Consider the following 24,730-nt stretch of genomic DNA (forward strand, 5'->3'; position numbering starts at 1 on the left):
GGAGGAGAAGAAGGGAAAAAGCAGCAGAAGGAGCAGCAGCAGCAGAAGGAGATGCCGCCGCGGATGGAGTAATTTGTCACCATCTTATCCGCAGCAGTCTGCACAGCTGGGCCGCGGGGCGGAGAGTGCGCCCCATGCCCAGGACTTAAGGGATGCACGTTCAAATCCTGGCGCCTGCTGCTGCTGCTGCTGCGTTTAGCCAAAGGAGAGGCAGGCAGGCTTCTCCTGCCTCCGAAAGCGGAGGCCGGGCTACAACTGGGATGCTCTGGCGGTGAGGAGCTTGCAGGGGCCATGGAGAACGACTTGGCTTCCGAGGATGACACCCGTAAGTGAAAGGGGTGCGGGCTGTGGAGGGGGGAGAAACGAAGCGGGGTGGAGAGGGGTCCGAGGCAAAAGTGGAGGAAGAACCGAGGGCTCCTCTTGGACTTCCCACCGACTTCCTCGCGCGTGGGGCGTCGCTCTGTATAATGTGGCCGGTGCTGGCAGAGCCACTGCGGTCGAAGGTGTAAGTTCCCGCCCCGAGGAGCGTGCAATCGGGGTTGCAATTGGAAGGGAGAGAGGCGAAGTGAAAAGGGTTAGAGGTGGGAATGGGGGGGGGGTGACACTGGATAAGTAGGGCTTCGAGGTGTGGGGGGAGGGAGGGAGGATTGTTCCGTCGGAAAGGGATAGCGGGGAGCAGCAGGCTTCGGCGGGGAAGGAGAAGAGTTCTTCCCGGGCTCTGCTGAAAGCCTCCTCGGCGCGCTCCTTGTGGATGATGTGACCCAAATGCGCAGGAATTCGCTCGGTCCTCGAGCCCGTTGAGCCGGTCGCTTGCATTCCAGCTATTTGTGCTTTCTCTCTAAGACTCCTCATCTGAGAGTTGGGGCTTTTGTGGGGTTGTTCTTTGAGTGAGGATTTAGTCGCCTGCATTAGGAGCAGCCGATGCACGAAGTGGGCTTACGCCTGCTAGTCCCCCTGGCGTACACGTGTAGCTGCACCTTTTGAGTTTTGGAGGAGGAACTCCAGGATCTGGAGCACGGTGCAGGTGGAGTGGGGAGAGTTGAAACCTTACACCCCGATACCACCCACCCTCTTCCGCCCCAAGAGCTTCTTGCCCAGCTGCAAGTGTGCAGGGGGTTAATTTTCATCAGGACCACAGAGAGTTAAAAAAGCCCTATCTATCTGCATGCTGAGGTCCCAATCCTGATTAGACACCCATGGACGTGCACACACTGAGAGAAAATAGCTATTTCAATAACAAGCTGGTGTTGGACTACATTTCCCATCATCCCTGAGCTTTGTCTTTGCTCTCAAGGAATGATGTGAGCTGATGTCCAACAACATCTGAATGTTACTACATTGGCTACTCTGGCGGCATGTTATTATTGCACAGATACCCTGGCGTTGGTTAGCTAATTAATTGGGTGTCTGTGGTTGCTTCAATTTAAAAGTACTGTGATACCACTTTAAACAGCTATAAAGGTAAAGGGACCACTGACCATTAGGTCTAGTCGTGGCCAACTCTGGGGTTGCGGCGCTCATCTCGCTTTACTGGCCAAGGGAGCTTCCGGGTCATGTGGCCAGCAGGACAAAGCCGCTTCTGGCGAACCAGAGCAGTGCACGGAAATGCCGTTTACCTTCCCACCGGAGCGGTACCTATTTATCTACTTGCACTTTGACATGGTTTCGAACTGCTAGGTTGGCAGGAGCAGGGACCGAGCAACGGGAGCTCACCCCATCGCGGGGCTTCAAACCGCTGACCTTCTGATCGGCAAGTCCTAGGCTCTGTGGTTTAACCCACAGCTATAGATTCCCCCTAGGGACGCAGGTGGCGCTGTGGGTTAAAGCCTCAGCGCCTAGGGCTTGCCGATCGAAAGGTCGGCGGTTCGAATCCCTGCGGCGGGGTGCGCTCCCGCTGCTCAGTCCCAGCGCCTGCCAACCTAGCAGTTCGAAAGCACCTCCGGGTGCAAGTAGATAAATAGGGACCGCTTACCAGCGGGAAGGTAAACGGCGTTTCCGTGTGCGGCTCTGGCTCTGGCCAGAGCAGCGATGTCACGCTGGCCACGTGACCCGGAAGTGTCTCCGGACAGCGCTGGCCCCTGGCCTCTTAAGTGAGATGGGCGCACAACCCCAGAGTCTGTCAAGACTGGCCCGTACGGGCAGGGGTACCTTTACCTTTACCTTTTATAGATTCCCCCAAATATTTATGCGAGCTGTTGCTTCTTAAGGGTGCCAAGAGATGTTAGGAAACCTACCTATTTATTTATATTTATGTACTTATATTATATATGTATATTTGTGTGTGTGTGTGTGTGTATTAATACACACACACACTATATATACATATACATATACATATACATATACATATACATATACATATACATATATATATATATATATATGATTTATGTTTATATTTATTCCATACAACATATACAAAGTATAGCATGGGTGTCAGACCTCTTTTAAAATTTGGAATATACTTTACTGGTTCCAAAAACTGGAATAAATAAATTTATGTAAGAACAATAGTTTGGATCAAGACAATGGCCCATTTGGTCTAGCCTCTTGTTCTCACCATGACTGACCAGGTGCCTCCATGTGAAGCCCAAAAGCAGGACCTGAGTGGCAGCAGCGTCCCCACTTGTGATTCTCAGCAGTTAGTATTAAGAGGTGCATCGTCTCTGACACTGGAGATAGCATATATCCGTTGAAAGACTTGTAGAGTTGGAAAGGACCCTGAGGGATCAACAAGTCTAACCCTTCCCCCACCCTTGTGATGCAGCAGTCTCAACACACGGTCTCCCATCCAATCTGAAACCACCCTGGGACCCTGCTTAGCTTTGCAAATGTGCTAGCAGTTTTATTGCTGCACCAGTATATTTAGCTTTATTGTTATATGAATTTGTCTAGCCTCCTTCTAAAGCCATCTAAGTTTATGTACAAGATCCACCCTTGATACATGACATCTGCAGCAGGTACAGTCTTTAAGAACAGGAGAGCCCTGCTGGCTCAGGTCAATGGTCCATTGAGTCATAGAACAGTATCTGGGGCAACTCCTTTCAATGCAGGAATCTCAGCTGAAGCATCTGTGACAGATGGCCAGTCCCCTATTCTGTTCTCACAGTGGCCTCACAGATGCCCCAATAGGAAGCCCACATGCAAGACCTGAGTGCAGCAGCACTGCCCTCTCTGCTTGTGATTCTCAGCAACAGGAATACAAATGCATACTGTGCAAGTAAGAATACAGTGGTACCTCAGGTTACAGACACTTCAGGTTACAGACTCTGCTAACCCAGAAATAGTACCTCGGGTTAAGAACTTCGCTTCAGGATGAGAACAGAAATCGTGCTCCGGTGGTAGCAGGAGGCCCCATTAGCTAAAGTGGTGCTTCAGGTTAAGAACAGTTTCAGGTTAAGAACGGACCTCCGGAATGAATTAAGTTCTTAACCCAAGATACCACTGTATAGCCATTGTGGTGAGTAGCCATGGACTGCCTTATTCCCCATGAATTTGTCCCCATTAACTTCTCAAACTTAATCATTTCCAGAAGTCCATTCCAAAACCAAAGTGTTCCAAAACCAAGGTTCACTTTCCCATAGAAAGTAATGCAAAATGGATTAATCCGTTCCAGACTACAACCCCTAAAACAGCACTTTAACATGAATTTTACTATCTAACGAGACCGTTGATCCATAAAATAAAAGCAATAAACAATGTACTGCAGTCAGACAAGCAACCAATCAGTAGCTGAACTGGGTTCCACACAGTCACAAAAACAAACAAAAAAAGAGCCACAAAAACACAAAATAAACAGCAAAAACAGACAGACCTCAGCGTAACACTCAAAATGGAAGTGTGGCCATCAAATAGGAAGCGTAGCACTAAAAACGGAGCACATTTGGCATCTGAAAAAAGCTTACTTCCGGGTTTGCAGTGTTTGGGTTCCAAGTTGTTTGAGTACCAAGGCGTTTGAGGACCAGGGTATCACTGTATATAATATGAAGAGTGGATTATCCAAAAGGTGTCTCGCTCATTATAATTATTAATAAAGTACCAACCTATTTGTTTATCCCATAAGAAAATCGTTATATAGTTTTATAGATATGTCTTACCAAATTCCTTTCATTAATAACTGCTTTAAATCTGCTTCTTCCTGAAGCATGACTGTGAATTTAACAATAGTTCTCCCTCTGCCACTCTTCCCCTCCCTCCATATGTTTTTTACAGTTCCTTTCAGTTGACTTTATACTTGTCTCACGGCTGTTGAAAGCACCAGAAGGCAAGGGCATAAAGTTCAAGAAACCTGTGTGCTGTGTAAATCCACCCCTGCCCTGTCAGTGTGTATGTGTGTTTTATGAAAGCTGTAGTTTATACTACCTCTAGTTTATTATAACTTATTAGCACTAGTCATGCTGTGTAAATAAATATCTCTGTTTCACCTTGCTGATGGGCATTTCCTTCTAAAGCCCTCAGATCATACTTAGTTGTATTTTTATATATTCCTGTTCAAAGCTTGGATATTTCAATATTAAATGGCTTATAGTCTTAAAAATAAATAAATGTTTTTTGAGGGGTGCCTCAGCATCTGTAGATAGAGCTGAGAGGGACTCACTGCCTCTGAAGCGGTCAATGTTGATAATTCTGAGCTAGGTGGACCAATGATCTGCTTCAACTTGAGGCAACCCTCCTATGTTTCCTACATTCTGGCACTGTCTCCATTCCAATTTGGCTTTTATTGTGCTCAACCATCATGTTAGGGTGAGAAACCTTCTGCCCTGTGTTGCTGTCTGCTGCCATAGAGGATGTCTGTTGGGTCTTTGTGCGAGTCCCTGATCTGACTTTGCTCTATCCAAGGACGCTTTGCTGGAGGCAGGCAATTTTGCTTCCAATGGCATCCTAGCATGGGTCCATAACAGAATGATCCACCCTCTGAGATTGACTGAGGTCCAAGCTAACTGTGATTGACCATCTGTTCCATCTGTTCAGCGGGCACCGCCCTGCAGTCAACAATATGTACCCAGCTGCCTCTAGGATTTAATTTCTGTGTTTTTCCATCTTACAACCTGCACTGTAACCACCATTAACACCACCGTGCCCTGTTTTTCTTCCCAAGTGCTTCTTTCGGAGAAAGAGTTTCACGATGCGGCAAAGCGGAACAACACAGCACGGATGAACGAGCTGATCAAGAGAGGGGTGGATGTCAAGGCCAAGAATAATGTAGGTGTTTACAGGGGTTGGCGTCCAGATAATGTTGCGGGCTCTTCCCCAGAAATCTGAATTGAGGTGATGAACCTGTGTCCCTCTGGATGTTGCTGAACTACATCTCCCATCATCCCTTGCCCTTGGCCATGTTCACTGACGCTATCCGGGAACATCTTGATGGCACACAGGTTTGCCACGTCTTATCTAGACCCTAGATAATAGGCCTAGCAATGAAAGTTTCAAATTTGACCATATTTCTAAATCTTTTTTCACTTCCGTCCAGCATTTTTCATAGTTATCCTTAAATCAATTCACATTCTTAGCTATCATATTAACCCCCATGTATTTCACTTTCTTGACCAACGTTAAGCCTGTCTCCTTCTGAAACCTCTCTCTCTCGATCACTGTTAGGTTTTTCTCTAAAACCTTAGTTTTTAACTTATTCAACTTAAATCCTGCAACCTGACCAAATTCTTGAATCAATTCCAATACTCTTTTAGTACTGGATTCTGGCTCCTGTAATGTCAATATTAAGTCATCTGCAAATGCTTTCAATTTGTACTGTTTGGCTCCGACTTGTATACCCTTAACCAATTGGTCCCTTCTAATCATATTTAAAAGGACCTCCAGGACCGATATAAAAAGCAATGGGGAAATTGGGCAACCTTGTCGTGTCCCTTTCTCTATCTTAAATTCCTCCGTCACCACATTATTAACAATTAATTTAGCCTTTTGTTCAGAATATATTGCACCTATACCATTTCCAAAACCTTGACCAACCCCCATCCCCTGTAAGTTCTTCTTCATAAAACTCCAGGAAATCGCACCACGGTGGTGCAGTGGCAGTGGGAGGCCCCATTAGCTAAAGTGGTGCTTCAGGTTAAGAACAGTTTCAGGTTAAGAACGGACCTCCAGAACGAATTAAGTTCTTAACCCGAGGTACCACTGTAGCTCCAAGAACTCTGTCGTGAGACTTTCCCCAATCTCCTTGAACAGCAAAGCTGAAATGGGGTCGGGAGGGAAAGGGACATCTTTTCTGTCGACAAACTCTCCCTCCAGTGTTCTATATGCACTAAAGGTAAAGATAAAAGGACCCCTGACCTTTAGGTCCAGTCATGGCCGACTCTGGGGTTGCGGCGCTCATCTCGCTTTATTGGCCGAGGGAGCCGGCGTACAGCTTCCGGGTCATGTGGCCAGCATGACTAAGCCGCTTCTAGCGAACCAGAGCAGCGCACAGAAACGCTGTTTACTTTCCCACCAGAGTGGTACCTATTTATCTACTTGCACTTTGAAGTGCTTTCGAACTGCTAGGTTGGCAGGAGCAGGGACTGAGCAATGGGAGCTCACCCCGTCATGGGGATTCGAACCACCGACCTTCTGATCGGCAAGTGCTAGGCTCTGTGGTTTATAGAGAGTCCCACCCTCTATATGCACTAAGCTAGCCCCAAAGCCAAATCAGCCCCAAATATATTTTTTAATTATTATACTGAGCATTTTTATCCCACTCTTCAGCCACAAAAGCTCCCAGAGCAGCTTACGAGACTTGCAGTGCGAAAGAGGTGCACAAAAGGAAAAGGCATTAGGAGGGAGGAGGAAAAAAGGACACCCAGAAACTATCAGTGCTTCTGAGGCTGGATTTAGGTTTGATGAGGCCCTAAGCTACTGAAGGTAATGGGGCCCTTTATATATCCAGGTGTCCTTTGTCAACAACAAATTGTCGCTGTTTTTTGTGTTGAATATATGCTATATGGTAACTTATGGACCTAATAGATCCATACACAACACAAAACAAAACAAAACACTGTTGCTGTATGTAGGTTTATTTTATTTGTTTTTTATCTTATATTTTGGAAACATATATCCAGTTGTTGTTTTTTTCCTTTAAATTTTTAGGGCCCCCCCCCAAAGAGTGGGGCCCTAAGCTATAGCTTGTTTAGCTTATACATAATTCCGGCACTGGGTGCTTCTAGGTTTACTGAGTATTCATCCTGATTTCTTTGCAGAGAAGTTAGACGATGGAGCACATCCACACCACCTTGAGTTCCTTGGAAGAAAGATTGGATAGAATGTAAAATAAATTAATATTTAGTCGCAGAGGGGAGGTGTGGCTGGGGGGGGCACTGACAGCAGTTTGCCCAGCACCCACCCACCTGTTCTGCATCCTTTTCTTTCCCCCTACTTAACCGTGTCCTTCCTTTCCAGATAGACAGGACCGCTCTCCACTGGGCTGCAGGAGCTGGTCACGAACAGGCCGTCCGTCTTCTCTTAGACCACGATGCCTCTGTGAATGACGAGGACAACGTAAGCTTGAGGAGGATCTCAACTCTTGCATCTGTGCGAAATGCGGCTGGCCTCTTAAAACCCAGCTCCTTGGTTGCTTTGAATGAGAACCTCCTCCAAGAAGCTTGCTTGGTTTATTTGTTTAAAATGTTTAGCCACCAATACAGGTGGTAAAATACAGGGAAGTGAAAAATGAATGTGTCATAAAAATAAAGGTTCTTTTCAAAAGGCGGCAGTGAATAATGGAGGCTCAGGGATAACCTTCCTGAAACCGGTGCCCTTCAAATGTTTTGGGCAACAACTCCCAGCAGCACCAGTAGGGCAACTGGCTCTTATGCATATGATGATGGTAGACGTTCACTGCCATGGACTTAACCAGCATTTTTAGAAGTGCCACATACAAAGTACAAGGCAGCAAGTCACAAATGCTAAAATGCAATGTGACATCGCTTTGGCAGCAGTTTATTATAAAGGTAAAGGTACCCCTGCCCGTACGGGCCAGTCTTGACAGACTCTGGGGTTGTGCGCCCATCTCACTTAAGAGGCCAGGGGCCAGCGCTGTCCGGAGACACTTCCGGGTCACGTGGCCAGCGTGACATCGCTGCTCTGGCAAGCCAGAGCCGCACACGGAAACGCCGTTTACCTTCCCGCTGGTAAGCGGTCCCTATTTATCTACTTGCACCCGGAGGTGCTTTCGAACTGCTAGGTTGGCAGGCGCTGGGACCGAGCAGCGGGAGCGCACCCCGCCGCAGGGATTCGAACCGCCGACCTTTCGATCGGCAAGCCCTAGGCGCTGAGGCTTTAACCCACAGCGCCACCTGCGTCCCAATCCAATCATAGCCCCTGGTCTATTAGTGGGATTTAGCTTTAGGGATGTTTTGAAAAACAAACTGAAACGAGCTCTGATTTCTCAATTTATTTATTTATTTATTTATTTCTCTGATTTCTCAATTTATTCTCAGTTTATTATAGGCATATGCTAAACCAGGATATATTTTTAGAAAAATACAACAAGGTCCCAGGGTCAGTCCCCAGCATCTCCAGGTAAAGGTAAAGGGACCCCTGACCATTAGGTCCAGTCGCGGACGACTCTGGGGTTGCTGTGCTCATCTTGCTTTATTGGCCGAGGGAGCCGGCGTTCAGCTTCCGGGTCATGTGGCCAGCATGACTAAGCCACTTCTGGCGAACCAGAGCAGCTCACGGAAACGCCGCTTACCTTCCCGCAGGAGTGGTACCTATTTATCTACTTGCACTTTGACGTGCTTTTGAACTGCTAGGTTGGCAGGAGCAGGGACCGAGCAACGGGAGCTCACCCCATTGCGATAATTTGAACCGCCGACCTTCTGATTGGCAAGCCCTAGGCTCTGCAGTTTAACCCACAGTGCCACCCGCGTCCCATCTCCAGGTAGGACCAGGAAATAATCCTGGTCTGAAACCCTGGCGAGCTACTGCCAGTCAGTGTAGACAATACTGAGTTAGATGGACCGAAAGGTCTGTCTCAGTGTAAGGCAGCTTCCTACACTCCTAGAACCTTCTCCTAGGTAAATTGAGCAAGGACTAACTGCCATTTTATTCCAGACCCAAGATGACCTTTCTTCTGTCTCTCTCTGGCTACCCAGTTTGGGATGAACGCCCTCCTCTTGTCCGCCTGGTTTGGCCACCTCCGTGTCCTTCAGATCCTTGTCACTGCTGGTGCCAAAATCAACTGCCAAAACAAGGTATGGCATCGTTCCCTGGCTCCCTGGTATTAACAGCTTTGTATGACAGAGAGAGATTCCTTCATTACCTTTTGACTGGTTTGATTGGAGAGTCTATAAATTTTAAAAAGTTTAAAATCTGAATAAGCAATTTAGGGTGTTTCCAGGCAGTCAGAGTGGTAGTCAACTCAGTCTTACTGAGGGCAGACCCACTGAAATTAATGGACCGACTCCAAGTAAAACTCAGTTGAATACTGCCCTCACTAATTTGCAGGTGGAATTCGTTTGAACACCAGCAAATTCAGGTTGCACTGTGACTGGCAAATTTAAAGGAAGATCCAACTGGTATAGTTAAAGCACATGGTGTCTCTCAAAGAATCATGGGAATGGTAGTTTCACCCTGACAGAGCCATGGTTCCCATCAACCTTAAGCAACAATTCCCATGACTCCTTGGGGGAAGTCACATGCTCTAAATGTGTGTTGAGTGTGCTTTAAATGTGTGGTGTAGATCTTCCCTTGGGATGTACATTTACAGTGGATTGGGGCTCTTGCATAGCAAACACGCTTCCCAAGAAAGCCTTGGACTGTCTACGCTAAGGAAAATAATGGCAAAATGCACTGGAAACTGTGGGATGAAAATTGCCTGGTGCATCATTTGCTCCACAAGTTCTTCTCTCCTTCCTGCCCCCACTGCCTGCCAGCCTAATGCAGATGTTTGCAATGACCAATCTTAAACCTGATGACCTTTATCGGATGCATGCAATTCCTTTGGCCTGGACTGAAACCACTCAGAGATGCATGTCTCCCAAGCATGCGGGAGTGGCTACGAAAGTAGTCTCAGAGCAGCTGGGGGCTCTTAGTCAGGATCATCCAGTCGTCCTGTGTGGGCAGGTGGTTGCTCAGCGGGGCAAGTTTGGAACTGTGTAAAGCATACATAGCAGGAAAGGGCAAGCCTGTATATTTTTATAATAAATAACTTAGGAGGAGTAAAGCATTAAATGATGGTTGTAAAAGATAAGCATGGAGGATATTTTTGGCACTCAACGAGGCTGTGGTGGTTGTAAAGTTCAGGGGAAAGTTCATGCAACCACCAGCAGGAAGAGTTGACTGCTTTGTCCTCGTCCGCCTCCGTTCCTGGAATTCCCGTCTTCAATATGTTCGTCACACTTCCTCTCTTAAAAATATATTGCTCAGGGATACTAGATCAGGAGTGAGGAGCTCTTTGGAAGCCCAAGGGCTGCTTTTCTTTGTGGGCAAGCTTTGGGTGGTGGACCCACCCAGTGGTGGCTGGGGCCAGAACAATACAAGGAAGTCGAATTTTATTATTTCGGTCACAGACCAGTTCCAGCCCACATACAATATCAAGGAAGTCATAAAACATGATAGGGATACATTTGAATTTGCAATTAGGTTTAATTGGACTGATGGGAGCTATACAGTGGTACCTCGGGTTAAGTACTTAATTCATTCTGGAGGTCCGTTCTTAACCTGAAACTGTTCTTAACCTGAAGCACCACTTTAGCTAATGGGGCCTCCTGCTGCTGCCGCACCGCCGGAGCACAATTTCTGTTCTCATCCTGAAGCAAAGTTCTTAACCCGAGGTACTATTTCTGGGTTAGCGGAGTCTGTAACCTGAAGCGTATGTAACCCGAGGTACCACTGTAGTTCAAAACAGTTTGCGTGTTAGGCCCACATCTCAGGAACTGAATCCTATTCCTTTTTTTTCCCCTCCCAGAATGGTCGCAACTTGTTGCATTGCGCAGCCCAAAGAGGTCATATCAGGGTCATTGAGTTCATCATGGAAGACCTCGAAGATGTGCAGCTGGATAAGAAAGACAAGGTGGGAATTTTTCAGAACAGTCCAAAGCACTGGCTTTTTTTGTAAATAGTTCTTGTTCTTTCAAGAAATAGCTCTTTCAAATATGTTATCAGGCGGTGACTGGCCCAAAGTCACTCTGTGAGCTTCATAGCCAAGTGTGGATTGGAACCCTGGTCTCCTAGGTCCTAGTCTAACACCATAACCACTATACCACAAAGACTCTCATCCTTTCTCTCCTTAAAGATGGACAGGACGGCATTTCATCTGGCTGCTGAGAATGGGCAACTGGAGGTGGTGGACTTCCTGATTCGCTTAGGTTGTGCCTGCAGAATCAAAGACAAGGTATGGAAAGGAACAGGAATCAGCATCCCGTTCAGTCCAGTTGCTGTTGTCTGTGGGTCTTCCTCACCCTTTGGGGCTTTGCTTATTTCCCTCTCCATCTAGTCTGGCCCTTAAATTATTGGTACTTTGAGAGGATATCACCCACACATATTTCTATTGGATGTCACCTTGATTTGCAGGAGAAGAACACAGCGCTTCATCTAGCTGCCAAGAATGGTCATGCAGAGGTGCTGCAGAAGCTTATAGATGTAGGAATGAACCTTGATGAGAAGAATATGGTGAGTAGAAGACCTTTGCTAGTTTATTATGTTTATCTCCTCCTTTTCCTTCAAGGCATTCAAGGTGATGTACATAGTTGTCCTCCCCATTTCAGCCTCACAACAAGCCTGTGAGGTAGGTTAGGCTGGGAGATAGTGGCTGGCCTAAGGCCACCCATTGGCCGTTGTCCCTGAGTGGGCTATTGAACCAGGTGTGCTCAGAGTAGACCAACTGAAATACAACACTTAAATCCCTGTGATTTCAGTGGATCCAACTAACATGGGGTACCACCCATGGCCTTGCGGGTCCTAATCTGACACTCTAACCACCCTTTGAGGAACATAGTTCACTCAGTAGGAAGAGTACACCATGAAGATGCCATACCCGTCAACTGTCCTGATTTAAGCAAGGCATCCCGGAATTACAGAAGCCACTCCAGCTTCTGATTGGATCACGAGATGTCTGGTTTTGGCTTCTGAAAGTGTGTGGCCCCAAAAGATGTGCATTGGGGGGGAGGGCGTGCTCTCGCGAGATTCACCTGGCTCCCGCGAAAGTGCAGCCCTGAAAGATGCCCAGAGCAGTTGCCCCAGGTGCTCCTCTTGCCCATGAGCACCACAGCTCAGGTATGCCACTCTAGCAAGGAGCAGCCAACTACAGGAGCAGAACCATCAGCAGCAGCATGTGGACCCCAACAGAGGAGGAAAAATATGGTATGAGCAGGTGCCAAGGCTCTTTTCCTTCCGCCTCTGCTCCTGCCATGTGTGCTGGGATGGTCATCAGGGAGGGGAGTTGGGAAGTTGCTCACTTGCTCGCTCTCGGCCCTGAAAAACTCACGTTTGGGGGAGGCCGTGCTCTCTCACAAGTCACATGACTCATTTGGGCGGGCGGCCCTGAAAGACAAATGCCAGGGTTTTCCTCTGAGGGATGTCGGAGGATATGAGATGCATGAAGGTATTTGTGGAGGTGGGAGGGACAGCGGAGAAGGAGGAGGCTGAGTTCAGTCATTGAGTGGCACCAGTTTCTGGAGGAAATATAGTACCACCTCTTGGCCCAGCTCACTAAGCTGAACAGCAAGATCGCTAAGGAGAGGGAGGGTACAGGAGTTCTTTTTGGCACCTGTTAAAACATTTTTGTTTTTAAACATGCAGAATCTTGATGTGTTTCAATCTGGTTTTTAGCTTATTGTTGGTTTTAATTATTTTTTAAAAATTTAAAATAGTTGTTTTTAACTGATCATTACATTGTTTAATTATTTTTGTAAACCACTTTGTGGTTTTGTTTTGTTTTGCGCTAGCAAATGGTATGTACATTTTATGAAATAATAAATAATTAGAAGTGCAATCAGGGTTGTCCTCTTCTTCTCCCTTCCCAGGAAGGGTTGAGCGCCCTGCACTTGGCTGCTGAAAATGGTCATCATGGCTGCATGAAGCTGCTCCTGGAAGCCGGCTGTGATGTCAACATCCAAACTCAGGTCAGTGGCTCTCACTGGAAGGTGATGCCTATCCCAGCTCCCCTGAAGGATGCTGAGGATTATCGGGGGCAGTTGATAAACAATAAAATAATTGGGATTGAGTTAAGGCAACCTTGGGCCACATGGACAATCTCTTGTATTGTCTGAATGGTGTTTTCTCTCTCTCAGAAAAAGATGACCTGCCTTCACTATGCTGCACAAAATGGCTATGAGATCATGGCCAGGATCCTTATTGATGCAGGAATTCACACAGATACACTGAATTACGTAAGTAGCTCATTTGGTCGGGTACCACCTACAGCATCTTTGAGCAAAGAAAGGAGGAATGAGAGTCCATTGGGTCTGCTGAGTCCATCCTTGGACTCTCTTTGTAGGAGTGGTGCTGTAAGTTAAGAAGGCTAAGAAGCTCAGCAGCCAAGCGATTGTTGTCTAGGATAGCTTTCGCCAACTGGCTCCCTCCAAATGTTGTTGGACTACAACTCCCAGCAACCTCAAGTCAGCAGCAGTGAAAGCTGGCTTAGAATACCCTTCCCCCAGCTTGCTGCCCCCTCCAGATGTTTTGGATCAGCCCCAGTCAACATGCTGGCTGCTGGGAGTTGTACTCCAAAGCATTCAGAGTGCACCAGATTGGGGAAGGTCGATCTGGTTCAAATTAAGTATGTGATATTCCACCCCACAAGAACTTCTTGGCCTTTGCACCACCAGAGGGCTCTTAATACATAAGAACATAATAAGAACCTGGCAGCTGGATCCTGACGCCTCTCTAGTCCAGCGTCTTGTTCTCCCCGTGGTCAACAAGATACTTCTGGGAGGCTCACAATCAGAACAAGTGCTCTTCCCACTTACGACTTACAGCTACTGGGAACAAGGCATCCTTCCTCCAACTGTGGAGGATGCACCTGTTTTAGCAGAAGCCAAGCTTGTCTCAGACACGAGTGGTGCTGTGGGTTAAACCACAGAGCCTAGGACTTGCTGATCAGAAGGTCGGCGGTTCGAATCCCCCCGACGGGGTGAGCTCCCGTTGCTCGGTCCCAGCTCCTGCCAACCTAGCAGTTCGAAAGCATGTCAAAGTGCAAGTAGGCGGGAAGGTAAACGGTGTTTCTGTGTGCTGCTCTGGTTCACCAGAAGCGGCTTAGTCATGCTGGCCACATGACTCGGAAGCTGTACACCGGCTCCCTCGGCCAATAAAGCAAGATGAGCGCCACAACCTCAGAGTCGTCTGCGACTGGACCCAATGGTTAGAGGTCCCCTTTACCCTTTTAAGCTTGTCTCAGGTCTGGTCAAGTGCCTGGATGGGAGACCCAATATTCACCACATTTTTATGGCAGAAGAAATGGGGGGATATTAATGTGCTGTGCTAAATCACCTGGCTCTTATTGAATCAGGAGGACTTGTACCTCCACATTTGGCTTTACATGCAAAAGGTCTGAGGGTCAGTTCCTGACATTTCAGTGAACCGCTGCTCAGTGGTAGAGCAGCTGCCTTGCATGCAGATAGATCCCTGGTTCAATCCCCAGCATCTCCAAGCAGCTCTGAAATTCTGGAGAGATGCTGCCTGTCAATGTTGACAATGCCGAGCTAGATGGAACAATTGTCTGACTCGGTATAAGGCAGCTTTGTTATGTTCCTAAGAGGTAGGAAGGCTAAGAAAGGCATCCCCTTGAGAACTTGGAAGGGACAAATACTGTGTCTCCATACAAGGCAGCTTCATATAATGCTGCTCTCCATTGCTACAGTTTCTGAGGGAATAGTTATGTCAGTCAGTTGCAGCAAAAACAAGATGTTAAAGCAGCTTTCCCCAAACTTGACTCTCCAGCTGTTTTTGGACTACAGTTCCCATCACCCCTGGCCACTGGTCCTGCTAGCTAGGGATGATGGGAGTTGTAGTCCAAAAAAAGCAGGCGACCCAAGTTTGGGAAACCCTGTGTTAAAGAACGGCAATATATTGATGGCCTCTCTGCCTTCAGGCTTTTAGCCCTAAAACCTGTTTCCAGTGTCAGAGCAGAATGGGTGCCTTTGCACACCTGCCGAGTTCTGTACCTGTTCCATTGAATAATGCTGTCATGTTAAGAGACAGACCTTCTAGCTCAGAGGATGTACCTTAGAAGACAGACTTCCCCCCACTTCAACTGTATACAAAACGATCAGTGTGCTTCATTTTACAGCAAAATGCATCAGCTATGCACATTGCGGTGCTACAGAATCACCCAGCCATCGTTAAACTCCTAATTGATGCTGAATGTGACCTGGATATCCCCGATAATGTAAGACTTTTATTTTATTTTTAAGAAATAAACTGTATGGTTTAATGCTATTGATACACGATCTACATGTCCCAAATGTTAAGGGACCACCAGTGGTCCGCCGTAGAGTAATAGGCCCTCATTAATGCTAGCTCCTTATTTTCTGTTTTTACCCAGAGGCAGCAGAGCCCACTGCATATTGCTGCAGAGCATGGGAGACAGGACATTGCTGAAATGATTCTTATCGCTGGGGTGAACTTAAAACTAACAGACAAGGTAAATAATTCTATCGCAGACAAGTAGCACCTTCTCAGTCATGGTTGGAATAGAATGCAGGCAATCAGACACAGATATTTGAATGGAAAAATTAATATTATTTTGAACTTCAGAAGAAATTGAAGGCAGATGACACTCAAAAGAAGTTTTAATAAAGAAAAGAAACCATGTGATTCCCAGGAACTGGAATTCAGTGGTATGCCATCCTGATTTCATAGAATCATAGAATCATAGAGTTGGAAGAGACCACAAGCGCCATCGAGTCCAACCCCCTGCCAAGCAGGAAACACCATCAGAGGACTCCTGACATATGGTTGTCAAGCCTCTGCTTAAAGACCTCCAAAGAAGGAGACTCCACCACACTCCTTGGCAGCAAATTCCACTGTCGAACAGCTCTTACTGTCAGGAAGTTCTTCCTAATGTTTAGGTGGAATCTTTTTTCTTGTAGTTTGGAACCATTGCTCCGTGTCCGCTTCTCTGGAGCAGCAGAAAACAACCTTTTCCCCTCCTCTATGTGACATCCTTTTATATATTTGAACATGGCTATCATATCACCCCTTAACCTCCTCTTCTCCAGGCTAAACATGCCCAGCTCCCTTAGCCGTTCCTCATAAGGCATCGTTTCCAGGCCTTTGACCATTTTGGCTGCCCTCCTCTGGACATGTTCCAGTTTGTCAGTGTCCTTCTTGAACTGGGGTGCCCAGAACTGGACACAGTACTCCAGGTACTGATTTGTAGGCATTGATAGCCTTATGCTTGAGGCATCCACCTCACCTCTTTTTAAAGCCATCCACGTTGGCAGCCACCACTATGTCTTTGTGGTGGGGAATTCTGTAGTTTAGCCAAGTGCTGCGTTATTTGGTTGGTTGGTATGTTTTCATTTGTTGACTCGCCTGAATCTCCCACCGTGGTTTTTGCCAGAGTCTTGCAGAGAAGCTGCAAAGCAGAGCAACATTGCTGCAAAGGTAGAAATGGCATGACCCGGTAATGGACTGAGCACATTAGGCAGCTGTCATACGATTGTGCATGGGTGAATGAGCCCCAAATGACAGAACCTTTCTCTCTCTCCTCCTTCCAATTGGATTCCTTTTTTCACTTGCTGCAGGGAGCTTATGAAATTTGCCTGGTTCCCTGTTCAAAATTTGGACAAAAACACATTTCCCTCCCTGAAGCAATTCCTTGCAGGTGGCTCTCCAGAAGCTTTAAAATTACACACACACACACACACACACACATATATATATATATATATATATATATAAAATGTATGTATTTTAAATTTCTGGAGATATATTACAAGGTCATGTTATGCATCTGTCATCAGTGGAAAATGGGATATATATATATATATATATATATATATATATATATATGGCAGAAGTCAAACCACTTGGAGCTTTCTTCCTTACAATCAAGTGGTATATAATTTTATGAGCTAAATACTGTTTGTTCATTTAAGAAAGTGATAAATGCATTAATGCTGTTTTGAGATTATTGCTGTGAGATTTGGAAAGCCTATCCAGACACATAGTGGCTGATGTGTTTTCAACTTGTTTTATTTTAATGGTCTTTTACATGTTTTTAATTACTTGTTTTAAAGCTTTTTATCGATAATCTTAATATTCATTGAAAAGCACTTAGTGGTTTTATTACCATCAAGTGGTGTATAAGTTTTGCTAAATAATAATAAAATAATGTTTCCTTCTCCTGCTCTTACTTTTGATTTCAGCAAGGTAAAACATCCCTAGATATTGCTGCCCGTGGCAACCACATCAACCTGGCTGACATGATCATCAAAGCAGATAGGTTTTACAAATGGGAAAAGGTAGGTGGGCATTATGGAATATCCAAACATTCATGTATACAGTGGTACCTCGGAAGGTGAACAAAATTTATTCTGGAAGTCCGTTCGACTTCCAAAACGTTCGGAAACCAAAGCACGGCTCCTGATTTGCTGCAGGAAGCTCCTGCAACCAATCAGAAGTCGCAGAAGCTCTGTCGGACGTTCAGGTTCCAAAGAATGTTCACAAACTGGAACACTCACATCAGGATTTGCAGTGTTCGGGAGCCAAAATGTCCAAGTACCAAGGCGTTCGGGATCCAAGGTACGAGTGTGTGTGTGTGTGTATCTCTATCTCTATCTCTATCTCTATCTCTATCTCTATCTCTATCTCTATCTCTATCTCTATCTCTATATATGGGCTTGTGGGTATGGAATGTTCACAGATACAGCTGCTGAAGGGAAAGGTGTCAGCAACAGAATGTTGATAAGTGGTGCAGGTGCTATGAATGAAAAGAGAGGTCAGTTTGGTTCGAGTAGAGATGACAATGAAGAGTGTGCTCTTGGCAAGGGCAAAGCATGTGATGAGGTGGCCATGTGTCCTTGCTTTACAGAGGATGGTCCTCTTTTTGAAGATCTGTCAGAGGCAGCCTTATGTTTAAAGGTGTCTTCCATTGGAATGGCTGTCTGGTACAAATGTGAAGATAAAGAACTCTAAGGCAGGAGAAAAGAAAAGGGGGCCTTGAAGTTGCCCATCAATGGTTAGAAGCACCAGGTAAAAGGTAAAAGTAAAGAACCCCTGGACAGTTATGTCCAGTCAAAGGCGACTACAGTATAAGGTTGCGGCGGTCATCTTGCTTTCAGGGCAAGGGAGCCAGCATTTGTTCAAGACAGCTTTCCAGGTCATGTGGCCAGCAGTACTAAACCGCTTCTGGCACAATGAAACACTGTGACGGAAACCAGAACACACGGAAACACCGTACACCTTCCCGCCACAGTAGTGCCTATTTATCTACTTGCACTGGTGTGCTTTCGAACTGCTAGGTTGGCAGGAGCAGGGACCGAGCAACGGGAGCTCACCCTGTCGCAGGGATTCAAACCACCGACTTCTGATCAGCAAGCAAACTCAGCAGGCAGGCACCTCCTTCACTCTGCACCCCCCTTGCAGCCATTATAGACAGCTTGGAGAAAACATTTGTCAGTTGTTGTTGTTTAGTTGTTTAGTCGTGTCCGACCCTTCATGACCCCATGGACCAGAGCACACCAGGCTCAGTAGTAGGGGAAATTAAATTTTGGGGGGAAATTCAAGTTAGTAGTGAATCAGCTCTTGCCACTTTTTTGTAGGATAATCTGAACAGCGACTCCGACTCCTGGGTAGCCAAGCACTTAACCTTCAAGCAGGACCACCGGATGGAGACGCAGCACATCCGCTCCGTCATGTGGAGGCTTGCGACCAAATACCTCAAACCCAACGAGTGGAAGAAGCTGGCACATTACTGGAAATTCACTGAGGCTCATATCAGAGCCATTGAGCACCAGTGGGCAGGTAGGTCACTTGCTCAGACTAAGCACCTTCCCGTGCACTTTTAGGAAGAGTGTTTCCCAGTTCCTACCTACGTGGAGATTGAACCAGGAACCTTCTGTGTGCAAAGCAGTTAACAGTCCATCCCCGATCACTCACACAGAAGGCATGTAGGAGGGTTTTCTGAGAGGCTCCCTGCTGCCTCTCTGCATGAGTCACTGCTGTGGACTTGCCAGCTGCCAATGGAGGGCTACAACTCAGGCAGAAAGCACAGAGAGTGGTGCTGTGAGGTCGGCTTAATCCCAGTGCCTGAGTGTGTAAACAGTAAAACTTTGCCCCTCACCGATCAAAATGTTTGGGGAACACTTTTAAAGACAGAATCAATAGCCTGATATTAGAAGCAAATTTGTGAAGTAAGGAAAAGGTGCTTGGAGGTTTGTGAAAGGAACCCCCCTGCCTTCTCAAACAACTGTGCTCCAGAATCAGCCTTTGCCAACCTTGGCCACATTTACACAATATACAGTGGTACCTCAGGTTAAGTACTTAATTCGTTCTGGAGGTCTGTCCTTAACCTGAAACTGTTCTTAACCTGAAGCACCACTTTAGCTAATGGGGCCTCCTGCTGCTGCTGCGCCGCCGGAGCCCGATTTCTGTTCTCATCCTGAAGCAAAGTTCTTAACCTGAAGCACTATTTCTGGGTTAGCAGAGTCTGTAACCTGAAGCACATGTAACCTGAAGCATATGTAACCTGAGGTACTACTGTATACTTAAAGCACTATGGTAACTTAAACAGTCATGGCTACCCCCAAATAATCCTGGGAGCTGCCATTTGTTAAGAGTGCTGAGCGTTGTTAGGAGACCCTTAGTTCCCTCACCAAACTATACTTCCCAGAGTTGCCTGAGGTGATTGTTAAACCACTCTGGGAATTGTGGCTCTGTGGTGGGAATAGGGGTCTCCTCACAACTCTCAGCACCCCTTGATACACTACACTTCCCAGGATCCTTTGGGGGAAGCCATGACTAAACAGTGCTACCATACTGCTTTAAATGTGTGGTGTAAATGTGGCCCTGGGGTTCTCCAGCTGTTTTGGGTGATCATCTCTCATCAGCCTCAGCCTGATAGCACTGTAATCCAAAACAGCTGGAGGACATGGAGATGGTGACAGCTGTGGTAGGTAGTATTCTCCCAAGGTGGTGGCCATGTCCCAAATTGTAAGCATTTCTGCTATAACAAAGAAAGAACTAGTTACAGATAGGTAGCCGTGTTGGTCTGCCATAGTCAAAACAAAAAAAATTCCTTCCAGTAGCACCTTAAAGACCAACTAAGTTAGTTCTTGGTATGAGCTTTCGTGTGCATGCACACTTCTTCAGATACACTGAAACAGAAGTTTCCAGACCCTTCTATATAGTGAGAAGGTGGGGAGGGGTATTACTCAGAAGGGTGGTGGGAATGGGTGATTGGCAGATAGCTGTGATGAGCCTGTTGACGACTCTTAACGACTGCAATAGGTCTTACAGGAAAAAGCAAGGGGTGAGAAGGTGAAAAATGGCTTTGTCATGTATAATGAGATAAGAATCCAAGGTCTTTGTTCAGACCAGGACTCTCCATGGTTTTAAGTTTGGTGATAAGTTGCAATTCAGCAGCTTCTCTTTCCAGTCTATTTCTGAAATTCCTTTGTAGTAAAACAGCTACTTTGAGATCTTGTATAGAATGTCCTGGGAGATTGAAGTGTTCTCCTACTGGTTTCTCTGTCTTGTGATTCCTGATGTCTGATTTATGTCCGTTTATTCTTTGGCGTAAGGTCTGGCCTGTTTGTCCAATATAGAGAGCTGAAGGACACTGTTGGCATTTGATTGCATACACAATGTTAGACGATGAGCAATTAAATAGTCCCGAGATGGTATGTGTGATGTTGTTGGGGCCAGTAATGGTGTTGTCCGGGTGTATGTGGCAGCAAAGTTGGCATCTGGGTTTATTGCAGGCTCTGGTGCCAGTGTCCGTGTTAGGTCTGGTAGTAGTATTATTGTGGGTTAGGAGTTGTTTAAGATTGGGTGGCTGCCTGTAGGCAATGAAAGGTCTTCCTCCCAGAGCTTGAGAAAGAGAACTGTCATTGTCCAGGAGAGGTTGTAGATCTCTGATGATGCGTTGTACTGTTTTAACTTGGGAGCTGTATGTGATGACTAGAGGTGTTCTGTTATTTTCTTTTTTGGGTCTGTCTTGCAGCAAGTTCTCTCTGGGTATCAGTCTGGCTCTGTTGATCTGTTGTCACCCAGCAGATGAAGTTAGACAACAGATCAACAGAGCCAGACTGATACCCAGAGAGAACTTGCTGCAAGACAGACCCAAAAAAGAAAATAACAGAACACCTCTAGTCATCACATACAGCTCCCAAGTTAAAACAGTACAACGCATCATCAGAGATCTACAACCTCTCCTGGACAATGACAGTTCTCTTTCTCAAGCTCTGGGAGGAAGACCTTTCATTGCCTACAGACAGCCACCCAATCTTAAACAACTCCTAACCCACAATAATACTACAACCAGACCTAACACGGACACTGGCACCAGAGCCTGCAATAAACCCAGATGCCAACTTTGCTGCCACATACACCCGGACAACACCATTACTGGCCCCAACAACATCACACATACCATCTCGGGACTATTTAATTGCTCATCGTCTAACATTGTGTATGCAATCAAATGCCAACAGTGTCCTTCAGCTCTCTATATTGGACAAACAGGCCAGACCTTACGCCAAAGAATAAACGGACATAAATCAGACATCAGGAATCACAAGACAGAGAAACCAGTAGGAGAACACTTCAATCTCCCAGGACATTCTATACAAGATCTCAAAGTAGCTGTTTTACTACAAAGGAATTTCAGAAATAGACTGGAAAGAGAAGCTGCTGAATTGCAACTTATCACCAAACTTAAAACCATGGAGAGTCCTGGTCTGAACAAAGACCTTGGATTCTTATCTCATTATACATGACAAAGCCATTTTTCACCTTCTCACCCCTTGCTTTTTCCTGTAAGACCTATTGCAGTCGTTAAGAGTCGTCAACAGGCTCATCACAGCTATCTGCCAATCACCCATTCCCACCACCCTTCTGAGTAATACCCCTCCCCACCTTCTCACTATATAGAAGGGTCTGGAAACTTCTGTTTCAGTGTATCTGAAGAAGTGTGCATGCACACGAAAGCTCATACCAAGAACTAACTTAGTTGGTCTTTAAGGTGCTACTGGAAGAAAGAAAGAACTGTGACTGTTCCAAGTCAAGTCCACAGCTAACCACTCTTCACACTTATGCCATAAGACACTATGAAGCATTTAAGGGTCTTTGTATATGTGTGTGCCTGCTATCCCTAATTCTTCTTTCTAGGCAGCAAAAGCTACAGAGAACACGGTCATAGGATGTTGCTCATTTGGCTCCATAGCGTGATTATGGCAGGGGAAAACCCAGTCAAAGGACTGTATGAAGGCCTGGTGGGCATTGGAAGAAGAGACTTGGCAGGTAAGGGTCACCTGGCTTTGCATGAGATTATCTGGGCTATCCAACCCATCTTTATCAGTGTCAGCTGAATTTTATCCTGTAAAAAGTAGGCATGCTTAAGCCTTGTTTCTAATTGTTCAGGAAATGTGTTGTACTGCTTAGTGTTTTGCACTAGGACGTGCGTGATCCGGGTTCAAATCCCTACTGGCAACCTTGGGCCAGTCACTGCCTCTCGGCATAACTGACCTCATAGGGTTGTTGTGAGAATAAAATGGGGGTGGGGTGGGGGTGGAGAACCATGTATGCCACCTTGAATTCCTTGGAGGAAGAGAATTGTTATGTATGCAAGAAATAAATAAAGGCTATCACTCAAAATCTCTCGGAAAGAATTCAGACTTCTTGTTCAAGCCTAGTTTAGCATAGATGGTTATAAAGAAATCTGAATGATGTAAGAACTGCATTTTGTTTTCAAACAGAAAGCATCAGGAAACAGGCGAATGCAGACTCCACCTCACCAAGGAAGTGCACCGCGATGTGATACCAGTAAGAGCACAGGAAACCTCCTGTTTTTGCTGCTTCAGAAGTTTCATGCTGGAGCCACAGCAAGCAAAATGGACAATTTTGAACTGTTGGTCAGAAGGTATCCATAAACTCTCTTTCCAAGGGCTTCTTGCCATAGCAAATGGCAACCATATCCACTATCCACTCAAGATCAGGTAACAATGCAAGTTGGTACATCAACAGGCTCTGCTCACAGCAATGCATTCTTTATAGTAAAGAGAAGGCACGATTCTCAAAACATGGGAGACCAGGAAATGAAATATACACCATATTTTCCAGATCTAAAACTAAGGTTACAATCTCAAGTTCTGGGATGGCCCAGGACGTTTTGCCGCTTCAGGAAAACTCCCCACTGCCACTGCACCCAATCCCTCTCCGCAGCTGTACCCTGCCTGTGACAGAGGAGGTGGGTTCATAGCAACCATGGAGGCAGGGACACACCCTCGTAGGAGGCAGCAATGGTGAACAGCATGCTCTTCGATCTCAGTTAGGCCATCAGAGGCAACTGTCTTCATGGCTGGGCCAGCCCTGCTCGAGTAAACCTTGTTAAATCAATATAAATTACTGATCAGCAAATGCTGTTGAGAGTGTAATGGGACATGCATAACAATGTTTCTCAGCTGGAAAATCTCACTGTGAAATAAGAAAACTCTGCAATTCTGGTTTTTCTAAACGCACCTCCATTGTGGTAGGGGTAGCTACGATTGCAGGGAAAAACCTGATTTAAGTTTCACTAAAGAATGATGGCAGGGATGCAGGTGGCGCTGTGGGTTAAAGCCTCAGCGCCTAGGACTTGCCGATCGAAAGGTCGGCGGTTCGAATCCCTGCGGCGGGGTGCGCTCCCGCTGCTCGGTCCCAGCGCCTGCCAACCTAGCAGTTCGAAAGCACCTCCGGGTGCAAGTAGATAAATAGGGACCGCTTACCAGCGGGAAGGTAAACGGCGTTTCCGTGTGCGGCTCTGGCTTGCCAGAGCAGCGATGTCACGCTGGCCACGTGACCCGGAAGTGTCTCCGGACAGCGCTGGCCCCTGGCCTCTTGAGTGAGATGGGCGCACAACCCCAGAGTCTGTCAAGACTGGCCCGTATGGGCAGGGGTACCTTTACCTTTACCTTTACCTTTAAAGAATGATGGCATCATGTTCCACCACTGGAGACTGCACGGAGAGAGACGCCTAGAATTCTGCTCTTGTGCCAGCCTGGTGCTAGCGAGCCACGTTTATTTCTCAGTGTAAGCTGTTTACATTTCTCCCATGCAGGCATAATTTTTTTAAAAAAACAAGAATTTTATGAAGAAGCCCCACCCACCCTCAGACCACTCTCTGTGCAAAAAAGCCAAGCACACCATTGGGCCAGAGTTAAGTGTTTGTTAGTTCCATGGACTCCAAGAGATACAATTAGATGCATGCTTACTTGGGGTTGGATTGTGGCCTAGGTTAGCAGATCTTTTTCCAGTCTGAGGACTATATTCCCTCCTGGACAACCTCCAGGGACCCTTTTGCCAGTGGCAGGCAGGGCCAGAAGTGAAAACCGGCTAGAGGCCCAAGTGTGACACTAGGGCTGCCCTATTTCAAAAAGTGAAAATCCAGACGCAAAAGCTGTAGAGCTTTTTTTGTGGCAAAGTTATTGAGCTATCCAGGGTTTCAACAGGGGTCTCTCCTCTCCTCCACCCTGGAAATTGAATCCGAGACCTTCTGCAGGCAAGGCAGATGCTCTAGCAAGGGTCCTTCTACTGAAGAAAACACATCTTTTCCTTTAACTGTTATGGAGTATTTGTGTGTCTGAAAGCAATGGTG

At 46.4% G+C, this 24,730-nt stretch overlaps 1 protein-coding gene across 5 annotated transcripts; it reads left to right on the top strand.

Annotated features, from left to right (window-relative positions):
- On the top strand, positions 1-23,681 carry ANKDD1A (ankyrin repeat and death domain containing 1A). 5 transcript variants are annotated; one of them, XM_079954289.1, is made up of 16 exons: positions 1-325; positions 3,054-3,220; positions 5,099-5,202; positions 7,390-7,488; positions 9,087-9,185; positions 10,901-11,005; positions 11,228-11,326; positions 11,506-11,604; positions 12,957-13,055; positions 13,224-13,322; positions 15,221-15,319; positions 15,476-15,574; positions 17,304-17,399; positions 18,699-18,900; positions 22,267-22,398; positions 22,854-23,681. In XM_079954289.1, exons 2-16 carry the CDS (start codon positions 3,142-3,144, stop codon positions 22,913-22,915), a joined length of 1,572 nt encoding a protein of 523 aa, XP_079810415.1. In that variant the 5' UTR covers positions 1-325; positions 3,054-3,141; the 3' UTR covers positions 22,916-23,681. The 5 variants fall into 5 exon arrangements, with proteins under 5 accessions (XP_079810415.1, XP_079810416.1, XP_079810418.1 ...); XM_079954290.1 differs by lacking the exon at positions 3,054-3,220 and having other exon boundaries at positions 10-325; XM_079954292.1 differs by lacking the exons at positions 1-325; positions 3,054-3,220 and having other exon boundaries at positions 7,394-7,488; positions 9,046-9,185.
- Positions 23,682-24,730: the final 1,049 nt, after the last annotated feature.

The sequence above is a fragment of the Podarcis cretensis genome (assembly GCF_951804945.1).
Source record: "Podarcis cretensis genome assembly, chromosome: 14".
Lineage (NCBI taxonomy): Eukaryota > Metazoa > Chordata > Lepidosauria > Squamata > Lacertidae > Podarcis > Podarcis cretensis.